This window comes from Cricetulus griseus, chromosome 4 (genome assembly GCF_003668045.3).
Source record: "Cricetulus griseus strain 17A/GY chromosome 4, alternate assembly CriGri-PICRH-1.0, whole genome shotgun sequence".
Taxonomy (NCBI): Eukaryota; Metazoa; Chordata; class Mammalia; order Rodentia; family Cricetidae; genus Cricetulus; species Cricetulus griseus.
The window spans coordinates 46,599,182-46,610,684 of NC_048597.1; the positions used below are offsets into that span (position 1 = coordinate 46,599,182).

Consider the following 11,503-nt stretch of genomic DNA (forward strand, 5'->3'; position numbering starts at 1 on the left):
ACTGTAATGCTACATATCCAGCTATTACAGTTGTTACCTATAATGTAATGCCGTGCAAATGAATCTCTAATAGCTGCAACATGATAAGAATACCATTAGAAATTTATTCTTTTTATGTTTTTTAGATGTGTTTGCATATAAACATACATAACTCTGTGTATGACAAAAATATCCCTGTCTTTAAATAGCATTCCTCAAAAAGATTTGGGGGCAAAAACATCTTAGGTTGCATTAAAGGGACCAGCTCCCCATTTCAGCAGCCATAACAGCCTAGCACGTGTTTGCCTGACCTTGCCTTGGTCACTAGGAGGTCAGCTGCCTGCCTCGTGGCAAGAAACCAATCAGAAGTTAGCTGGTGGTGCTATGCTTTATGGCTCTGGGTGTGCTTTACGGACAAGTGCACAGCAATGACGTGCAGAGCATAGCAACCACCCTGGGAGGGCCGATGGGCCATAACCACCAGTTGACCAATCAACACAGGGCAAGCCTGGAGGCACACCAATCGTGAGCCTGTGCGTACCCCTAGACACTCCCCTTATGCTGCCCTATAAGATCTCTATGTTGTGGCTTCTCGCCGGCTTTCCTAGCCATCCGCCATGGTGGATAGATGAAAGGCCCGAGCTAACATGGGGTTAGCTCCTTAAGCAACTACAATAAAGCCTCGTGCTGTTTGCATCAAGTTTCTGCCTCTGCCTGGTGATTGGGGTCTTTGAGGTCCTGGACCGAGAACCTGGGGGCCCGAGCCTCCAGGGGTCTTTCAGCATACACCCCAATTACATTGTGCCATTTGTGAAAATACAGTGCTTGTGCTACAAATGGCATGTCTGGAATACAGATATGAGCATATACACCTGTTAACACATATAGATGATATTTAGGAAATTATCAAGAAAACTACACATGAACTCTAGACATGAACTAACATTCTAAAGTACTTCACAATTACTGGTCTGAGACAAAAATCACACTTCTTAAACTCAATTTTGGGCTAGGGATGTAGTTCATTGGTAGATTCTTGCCTAGGATTCAGGATTCAGCACCAGAAAAAAAATGCCCAATTTTATGTTGTTTTTTTTCCTCATCCTAAGCCAAATATTTAAAAAAGTAAAACCATGTGATTTAAAGGATGCAGATGGCACACACATGCTTTCTGATTTCTGAAATATCATCGTCTAATAAAAAGCTAAGAATTGAATTAGTGCACAACAACTTAGATGAATTACATGAGGTTTTTCACAGTTGCTAGAGGCTTTTCAAGAATATGAAAAACTGTGTGTAACTTGGTTAGCAATATCAGAATGGTTCTCTACAAAATTTTCTAGTTCTTTATATCTGAAACAACTGGATTTCCCTAAAATATCCTATGTTTAGTAAGTTTTACAAAAGGGATATTGAAAAATACAGATTTGATGTTCTATATTCCCTGTTCATTGTGTTGGATTTTTAACAGAATCAACACTCACGTAAGTTTTGCCTTCAGTTGGGATCTTTTAAAATGACTATTTTACAGCTCTGGATCAATATGGCTGCCATGTATGTGAGATGCACTTGTACACCAGAAAATAAATCTACTTATAGTCATTGAGAACATTTTCCAAAATGTGTAAGATGGCTAAAAAATTTGTAAAGATTCTAATTTGCTTCAGAAGCTTGAAATTCTGTGTAAATAGATTTCCTTTTATGTCTATAATGCAATTTTTCTAGAATGTAAAGCCTGAAAATGCCTTACTAAGCTGATGCTATCATATCTGAAATTGTTACTTGTTAATGGCATACCCTTTATGGGGTCTGTAATGTTTCTGGTCCTGTCTAGTTACAGAGTTGAGGCAGAGCAGGTGGAGAATGGGGTCAGAAAGGCTTCACGCATGAACTATGAAATCACGAAGACATCAGTTAGCAGAAAGGAAGACTAGAAACCAACCTCAGTGTTATACAGATAGAACCTGTATTCTGTAAATCATTAAGCCTTTTCTGTTTTGTTTTGTAATTCCCTTTCAAAGCTGTGGTCTGCTGACATTTCTATACAAAAGGGGAGTCAAAAGCTCCTTTTTTTCTTTTTGGTTTTTCAAGACAGGCTTTCTCTTTGTAGCCCTGGCTACTGTTTGGCCTGAAACTTAGAGACCTGCCTGCCTCTGCTTCCCAAGTGCTAGGATTAAAGGCATGTGTTGCCAAGCTTGGTAAAAGCTCACTTCTTTCCACTACAAAGCCAGTGTGTTGGACAGGCACCACAGGAGCCCAAGCTTCCACCCCAAAATCTGTCAAAGGAGAGACTTAAATGCACTTGCAGATAACTCAGATGACTGCACAACGAACGGGATTCTTTCCATCTAGACTCAAAATTTTCAAAGTTTATGGAAACACTGCAAGTAACTTTGCTCTAGAAGTCCTTCCTTCGCAAGCTCACCATTGTTTGAATTTGGCCAAGAAAATGGTCTTTGACACTGGATGTTACCTGCCACATCACCTCTGAGTTTCTGATGTAGATTCATCCCTGGCTAGTCAAGAAATGGATCCCATCTTGGTGAAGGGATCTTTAAGCTGTGATGTTTTCCAAAACTGTGCAGAGCCAGGAAGAAATTGTCAGGATCAAATGGTATAAGACTATAGGCAAAACCAGCCTGGGCAATGAAGAGACTAAGACTGGTACTACGTATACCAGCTTTTCCAAAAGAACTAAAGCCAAGTGTTGATAAAGAGCTACATGGAGGTTACCTGACACTGGCTGCATTTCTACAAGTATTGTACTCATTCCAGTTCTTTCCAGCACAGGGTATTTCAGGAATATTTTGGATATCTGTACAGTCAATAATAGATGCCATAACATCTCAATTCCTTGAAGAGTGAGGAATGGACAGAGAAAGAGATGGGGGAGAGTGTTGTAATAACATAGCAGATACATATTATATATAGCAGGTGCTCACACTGAGTGGCAGCAGCCTGCTGAGACTGGAGACACCGAAGGCAGCCTGGGACTTAGGCCGCCTCTGTCAGGAAATTAACCTGTCTCACTGCTAATCTGTGTCTGCTGGGGGTTTGGTCTCATGGATTTGTGTAAATTGTAAGACTGTCACAGACATTGGAAAGAAATCAGGTTCTTTTTGCCAGTGGCTTGGCCAGACTGTAAATAAATCCACTTCCCTATGCTGACCCTTGCTTTTAAATTTCTTTTGGAATACAGGAAAACTTAATTCAGTGGGTTATGGGCTTCAGTTGAGAATGCCTACTCTAGAGGGATAGGTTTTTTTTTTTAATTGTTTTGGGAGAAATAGCCAGAAAGCAAAAGTAAAATTACTTCTCTACTTATCCTCTCCACTTTTTTCCTGTCATATTTATAATCTTTAAAAATTAAGGTGTGTGTGTGTCTGTGTGTGTCTCTCTGTCTGTCTGTCTCTGTCTCTGTCTCTGTCTCTGTCTCTGTCTCTCTCTCTCTCTCTCTCTCTCTCTCTGTGTGTGTGTGTGTGTATGTGTGTGTGTGTGTTTGTATGAGTCAGTTCCTTCAGGGGTCAGAAAGGGTATCACATTTGGAACTGGAAGACAACATCCCAGAACTGGAGTTATTGGGTGGCAGTTGTGAGCCTCCCAAATGTGGGTGCTGGGAAGCAAGCTCAGGTCCTCTGGAAGAGTTATTAATCTCTGGGCCATGTTTTCAGTCTCACTTTTTTTTAAAAAAGTGGATTTGCTGTGGGGATTTGCAAAATAGGGTTATAAATGAGGACTTTTCATGTCTTTGAATATATTTTCCCCCACCTGTGTTATGGGAAATTAACAATAACTTATTCTCAGATGTTTGTTAGGAAGATGGCAAGTGATTGCCCAAGTCATTTGGGGTTGGTGGGACTGGGGACAGAGTTTTATTACAGTGACTACAGACTTGGGGTGACTTCCTGGAAATTCCTGCGTGGCAGAGCTGGATTCAACCCAACAGTGAATTTCATTGACATGAAGTTTGCCCTGCAGTAAAGATTTAGCTTGGCGCTACCCCTCAGCTCAGAGTTTAGACATTCGGCATCATGGAGGAGTATGTTTAGCACGGAGGCTCCAAGGCCCGCCTGTCACTCAGATATGGCCAGGAATTTCTTATTCTTCCATCACACATCAGAGAGGATGGTCACCTCCAAGTTCCTCCAAGTCTTATCACTTTTACCAAATCCAGAGTTCATGAAAATCCCCTATTTTTGTTTTTAGTGGGAGGTATTAAATTGTTGTCATTTGTTTTCAAACTAAGGTTCAACTCTTCTTCAAAAGCTTTATTTTTAATAATTGATGTCATTTCATGGTCCAAAGAATCCTTTCTTACCTAGTCCTATTTTCTGTCATTGCCCACTCATTCAGGCTATTTTTTCCTGTGGTGTGTCCCTCCTTGAACCCACCCTGTTCTATGTTGCTTGTCTATATTTCTTTCATGTCGTGTATGTGTGTGTCTGACTCAATAAGCTTATTAAATTTGTTTATAAGAGTGTGGATAAGGAGTTATTTATAGGAGCATGGACATTTCCCAGTGGATATGCCCCCAAAGAGAATGTCTACCCCCCTGTAATCATTAGCTCTCTGTAACTCCTCAGAGGGGTGGGTCACTTTTCCTGCTTGTCTACAGTTCTTATTCCTTGAATCTTTTCTCCTGTCCAGAGTGAGATTTAGTTCTCAATAAACCTAGCAGAAAGTGTTATAAGTTGAAAATTCTAAGCACAGCTTAGCAGCACAGGGCCAGTGCAGTTAATAGTTTCCCCTTGGGGTCATGGGATTGAATGGAAGCTGTGATTCTTGATGCTTCTTGGGACACTTGCGGATATTGTGCTATGTATAGCTAGCTTGGGAGAAGATCGGAATTCAAAATTTCAAGTGTGCTTTCTATTGAACATGCATTACTTTCATGCCATCACAAAGACGAAAAGATTATGTCGGACCATCGCTAGTGGGGACTGTTTGTATTTCAAAGATTCTCCTGCATTCTTTCTTTCCCTCTCCATCCTTATATAACTGCCTTGAGTATCACAAAAGATGCTTAACCAAGTAGAACCAAGGAGGATGTTTGTGCTTGAAGAGAGAGCTCCAGACTGCCGGGCTGTAGAGCAGGAAATTAGAAACTGGAGAGCTAATCTGAGATAGAATGCCACAGCACTTCATAGAAAAGAGTGTTCCAGAAAATGTGAAAATTGAATTAAAGAAACAGCTAAGCTAGGGACCCTCTGAAATACAACTTGTAAGGTCACCCACATACATTTTTTTTTTTTTGTCCTGAATATATCTCTACAAGGACAGAGGACAGAGAATACTGAGGTAGTTCTGTAACTGTCCCCTATGAATTTCCTGTTCTGCACCTCCCGAGGGCACACTCCTGTGTGTCTTCATGAGGAAGATGGCATTCCTGACAGTTGATTGTGCTTCACGTTAACCGTACATCTTTACAGCCAACCCTGGATTCTACCGGGAACCCATGAGAACTCTGAGCTACTGATGTGTTCCTTGGAGGGGACACAGTTTTAAACAATGCTAAACCAGTTCTGATTGGTGATCAGTTCTGGGAAAATCCAACTGAACACCCTTGATATTTCCAGAATTCCTGGGGAATAATTTCCTCCTTGTGTGGATGGTATGCTGTGCATATGCGAGGCTTAGACTTATCACTGCCTGTGCATGAAGTCTGTATGGAAGAAGGCAGAGCAGAAAGAACGGCAGAGAAATAGAGTTAGAACCCTTGTCAAAGTATGCCCGCAGCCCACACTGCCACAGGACTGTTTAAAATGGGAGTCAATTCATTGTGCTTACAATTTAAACAGAGTGTAGTTAAGTTTTCTTTGACTTATAACTAAAAATTTATAGATCACGCTTTTTAGCTAACAAGGTAACCTCTTAGGTATTGACAATCGAGACTAACGTCAGCCCAGCCTAAAAAGTGTTGCTGTCCCCATTTAATCCATGTAATTTCAAGTCTTTCAGATGCCCTGTTCTGAGTCATTCTCATAAAGTGACCTGTGTTGGAAAGACACACATTCCAGTGAATTCCAGCAGAGGCCTTGTTGGATGATAATTTATTGCCAACCTCTTCATAGCAACTCTTCACCCTCTGTGTATTCTTTTTGGAAAACAAAACTTCAGTTTTATCTTTTCCTTTTCTGGCCTTGTCCAGCTCATGACTCAGTTCTGTCCAGTTAGACTGAAACCCTTGGGGACATGATTCAAGCTAAGCCGATTCACAGCTCCCCAACCCTATCCCCAACACCATCTCTATCCATCTTGCATTTGGACACTGACATGATGTTTTAGGTTTCTCCAGCTGCTCTGTCATAGTATAAAGAACTGGGTAGCTTGCCAAAACAGCCATGAGGACAGATCAAAGAGCATGGACCTTGATGGCGCCACAGGGCAGCTAAGTAACAGCAACAGTCACCTTCTTCCGGAGTTTTGGCATGTGACAAAAATAACCCCTTTTTTTTAAATCACAGCAATTCAAGCTTTCTGATATTTCCAACACAAACATCTCCTCTAACTCACACATGTTACCATGGGAAAGTTGGTTAATTTTTCTTCAGAGAAGTCAGACTATGGACTTTGTGAGTCTTCTGGCTCTCTGATAGTTTCCTTCTCATGTGTGTCCTGTCCTCTGAGGGCTCTCAAACCAATTGGCTTTAAACCAACAGCAGCATCTTTGGTCCACAACACACCCTTTCCTTTTTGGTGTGAAGGATAATTACTAGGACAGTGCTCAAACTGCACCATCCTCATTAATAAGCATGGCAGTTGGCTTTTCCTGAGACACAATCATATCATAATTGAATAATGGCTGCCTTTAAGTCTCTCCCTGTGCTTCAGGAAGATAGACCCTTGGCTGTTGGAGAAATTCTCTGAGATATTGTATTGCATTGACTAGACTCTAGTCACTAGAGCCTTGAGGCAAGTTGGTAAGACCAAAAAGTAGCTTCCAGAGCCAACCCATTTTCCATTGGGAACATGTCTCTGCTCCTCCATGTATTTAGATGAATAAAGATTTCATCGACCATGTGTTGGCTTTTGGAAAACTACCCCACAAAGCCTGATGGTGCTTTTAGTTGTTTATTTTTGGGGAAGAAGGATGGCTAAGAGCTCCACCACAGCCCCTTTTCATGGGAGACAACCATAAATACCACTCTAGAGAGTCTGTTAGGGCCTTGGCCAAGTATCTCATGGTTTTCTACAAACATGGTTGCCCTCTTATGTTCAAACATAGATTGGGGACATCACTAATATTGACAGCTATGATTAGAAGGGGATTTTGGTGGATTTCCAGTGCAAAAGAGTCACAGTGTCCATTTTATAAACAAGTATTACAGAAAATTTCCATTTTGGAACAACCAGACTTCTAGAAGTAATCACAAACAGCCAGGCCAAGAGTCCCTCTCTTTGCTCAACTTCACTTTATTATAGATATCAAATGCCTCATTTTGTTACAGACAAATGGAAGGGTTTATTGGAGTGAAACTTCTTTGCCTCCATTTCTTTCTGGCAATCATCTGTGAGAGGGCCAAAGAGTCTCTGAAGTGTAGTGATCAGCAGGGTGTGGCTGCTACTAGGAGTCATTGGGTTGTGGTATATGAAGGGTCTCATTTTTTGGACAGAAATAGTATATGTTTTGAACTCCTTTTTCATTATCATTGGTTATCAAATAATAAATAGTTCATCCCCTTTACAGTAAGCAGCATGATTCCAGGAGAAGAGCAAGACATTGCCTCGATTTGAAGGATGACTTGGCATAATTAGAATGACAGAAAAGTCAAGATAATTATAAGATCTCTCACTATTTAAGGTTATCCTATCTAGGGGGGAGAAACACATAGTTCCTCCTTTAGAGCTATCTCAATCAGGCTGCTTGCTTTTCTTTCCTTTCTGTTCCTTCTATACCAATTCATTTATTTTCTCATGTGCCCCCCAATTGCACTTGTAAGTCTAATTTTAGTACCCAGTCACTCTTTAATACGGGTACTAGCATAGGCAGTCTGTGTTCAAGGCTTTTACTCTCCCGTGATATGTCATACTTAATTAACTGTCACCTTCACTATTAATATTAACTGAAATATTAATTTGATGAATCTTAATTTCTCTTAATCATAGCATCATTTTGATCCTTCATTGGATATCTCTTTAGAGTGACACTCAGTGCAGAGGAGAAATATTAATAGCATATTAAGGCGTTTAAAACATCTCTTTAATAATTGCATGTTTTCCTGGTAAGGGTGCGTGTTTCTTGAACAGATGTAGGCACCCTGATTTCCTTGTTAGCAAATGGATGTTTTGTCTTGATCACCTTCTGACTCTATTTTGCACCTTTAAGTGAAAATACTTCCAAATTTAAGAAATGTTCCTCCCAGGATTAATTCTCTAGAGTCTGTGCTGCATTTTCTGAGTGGCGAGGGCTTTGTACTATTAATGGAGGCATGGAGAATTTAAATTGGAAGGTTTAGCCAGATCCTTTGATAGCAGAATCTATGGAGAGTCAGCACCCAGAGAAAAGAGCCAAGATGAAGGGCAGCTGAAACAGGGAGGGAGGAAAGGAGGGAGGGAGGGAGGGAGGACTGCTCTATTTACTGACCATTCTACCATTCCTCTCATTCATTACAATTTCTCTCCCCTTGCCTCGTACCCCTCATCACAGATACATTGAAGCTGGCTGAAGATGCTCAGAATGCCCCTCCATCACTAGCACATGGCTGACACAGAGAGGAATTTTAGGAATGGTCCCATCACTCAAATCTAGTCCCAGACCCGCAGGCACAGAAACATTCCCAGGCCTCTGGTTCCCATGAGCTTCCTCAAGTATCAGCTGTCTCACTAAAGGGAGACTGCCAGAAGGTTCTCCTTCCCTCCCTAGTCCCCTGCACATTACAAGGGGTATCGAGTCTTTACCCACTCTGGAGCAGTGTGTACCATGAGCCAACTTACCTCCAGGTACACCACCCAAGGCATCACCAACGTGGCCACCAGCAGGTCTGCAACAGCCAGGCTCACCACTAGGTAGTTGGTGGTGGTTTGTAGGGCACGCTCCCTCAGCACAGCTGCACATACCAGGGCATTACCAAAGATGATAGCTAGGATGAGTGCACAGTAGGACAGGGCATAGTAGGCATGCGGGCGGGCCCGGTTGACACCTGTGGCATTCTCTGCCCCACAGGTGGAGTTGATGTGGCTGCTTATCTGGCTCAGAGGTGCCATAGCCCAGACAGAGGAATGTAACTCCAAAATGTTTCTAGGGAAAGACAGAAAACAATGTGGGTCAAATGAGATTCTTTGACGCTGAAATATGACATGTGGACACAGTTTAACATTTCTGTGTCTACAAATATTGGTGGAACATTTCCTACATAATATCAGGCAGTGCTGTAAGAAGTAGAGATACAGCTAGGAACAAAACAGATAAACAGTTCCTCCCTTATGACATGTCTATGGGGGGGATATAATAATCAAGATAATTCCTGTTCAGTGATAATATGCATTTTGGAGAAAAGGAAATCAGAAATGGGAGTTGGGGAGTGGTTGAGGATAGTACGTATGTGAGTGAGCATTTGAAAACGATTTCTAACTGGCATCATCAGGAAGCCTTCATGGATATATTAGCAATGAAGTCAAAGCTGGCAGAGATAAAGAAGTAGCCAACATAGACACTTGGTAGAGTGTGGTCCAAGCAGAAGGAGCAGGGGTGCCCCAGGAGGCTAGGGTGTGGGATGAATGGCACGAAGGCCAGCACAGCTGGAGTCTAATCAAGTGGAGGGATGTGAGCTTGGAGAGCTTGTGTGTGTGACTGAAAGAATCATATTTGCACTGGGTGGGGTGAAGCTGCTGCCGTGTGAGAATTCTCTTGGCCGTGTCCTAGCTCTGGGACCACAGGTATGCTATCGTCTCTGAGTTTCCATTTTCTCTTCTATAAAATGAGCAATGATAGAGCCTGTTTCCTAAGATTTTCACTCCAGGTATTGGAAATAATTCTCAAGGCAGAATTATAGCTCAGTGGCAATGTACACAAATCACAGCCCTGGGTTTAACTCTATCCCCACAAAAAAAGGAACTTTTTTTAAAAAATAACTTATTTATTTTTGGTTTTTGAGTAGGGTCTCCATCTGTAGCCCCAGTGGCTTGGAACATTGTGCTGTCTACGCCGGCTTCAAACCCAAGGAGATCCTACTGCCTCAGACTCCCAAATGCTGAGATCACAGGCATCAACCACAATGATTGGCTTATAAAAGAACTATTTTGTGTGTTAGACTTTGGAAGCTATGCCTCAGACCTCAAATACTAAACAAGTGCTGTGTTGCCTTTTTTTTTTTCTTGTCAGCCTGTTCATTTTAGTTTCTTTTCTTTACAAATTTTTAATAAAAACGCATTTGTGTGTGTGTGTGGCTGTGTGTGTAGGTGAGTATAGTGTCGTATGTGTGTGTATGTGTGTGTGTGTGTGTGTGTGTGTGTGTGTGTGTGATGTTTGAACATGTGTATGTGTGAGTACACACACCTGTGTGTGCACGTTGAGAACAAAGGACGATGTTGAACCTCCTGCTCCATCTCTCTTCACCTTATTCCTTTGAGATAGGGTCTCTTTCTGAACCTGGAAGTAGGCATGCAGCCAGACACTCAGATCCTCTTGTCTCTGCCCCTCATGGCGAATATGGCCACATCCAGCTTTTTATGTGGATGCTGGAATCTGAACTCTGGTCCTAATGCTTTGTGCAGCAAATGCTCTTACCCAGCGAGTCATCTCTCCAGTCCTCACTTCCTGCTTTTCCTCCTCAACCTCTACAGATACATACTCCCCTCCCCATCTCTGTTAGTCTCTTGTAACTTCCTTCAATATCCCATTCTCTCTCATAATTTACATAGGGAAGGATGGATTTCAGAGACTAGATGTTAGAAGAAAATATTGAGTACTTGAGCTTAGTACAGTGGTTTTCATATTTATGGGAATTCCACATGTAGAATTTTATTTGAAAGTTCCTAGTCTTAAAACTAGTTACCATTCAAAAATGTTTAATCTCTCTAAAGCCCCCTAGTACCCACCAAAATCCAAGGGCCAATAATGAGTGATTTTCAATCTCTTTTAACCCAGCTAGATGCCCTTGCTTTTTCAAGGAGGGAGATCAACCCCAAAGACATGATGAACACAGCTTAAGTCCTATGATTGCTATAGTCTTCTGATTCTTTTGGTTTTCCCTTTTAACATTTGGAAGCCATAGCAACTGCCTTGGTACCATTCCACTGGGGAAAATAAGCCCTCAAATCATGCAGGGTTGAACCAGAAGTGGTGGCTCAAGCCTTTAATCCCAGCACTCAGGAGGCAGAAGCAGGTAGATCTCTGTGAGTTTGAGGCCAGCTTGGTCTACATATTAAGTTCCAGGATAGCCAGAGTTACATAGTGAGACTCTGCTTAATATATATATATATATATATATATATATATATATATATATATATATATATCAAGGAGGTTTGGGTTCAGAGTGGCAAAGACACCTGAGTTCATTAGCTTCACCCATGATAGCAGTTT

The 11,503-nt window shown here is 41.7% G+C and overlaps 1 protein-coding gene across 3 annotated transcripts in view; it reads right to left on the reverse strand.

Annotated features, from left to right (window-relative positions):
* Drd3 (dopamine receptor D3) overlaps positions 1–9,183 on the reverse strand; it is a 51,573-nt gene extending 42,390 nt beyond the window's left edge. For all 3 annotated transcript variants that reach the window (XM_027412656.2, XM_027412655.2, XM_027412654.2), the window contains exon 1: positions 8,914–9,183. In XM_027412656.2, the coding sequence (XP_027268457.1) occupies positions 8,914–9,183 (270 nt within the window). The remainder of the gene's footprint in view (positions 1–8,913) is intronic.
* Positions 9,184–11,503: the final 2,320 nt, after the last annotated feature.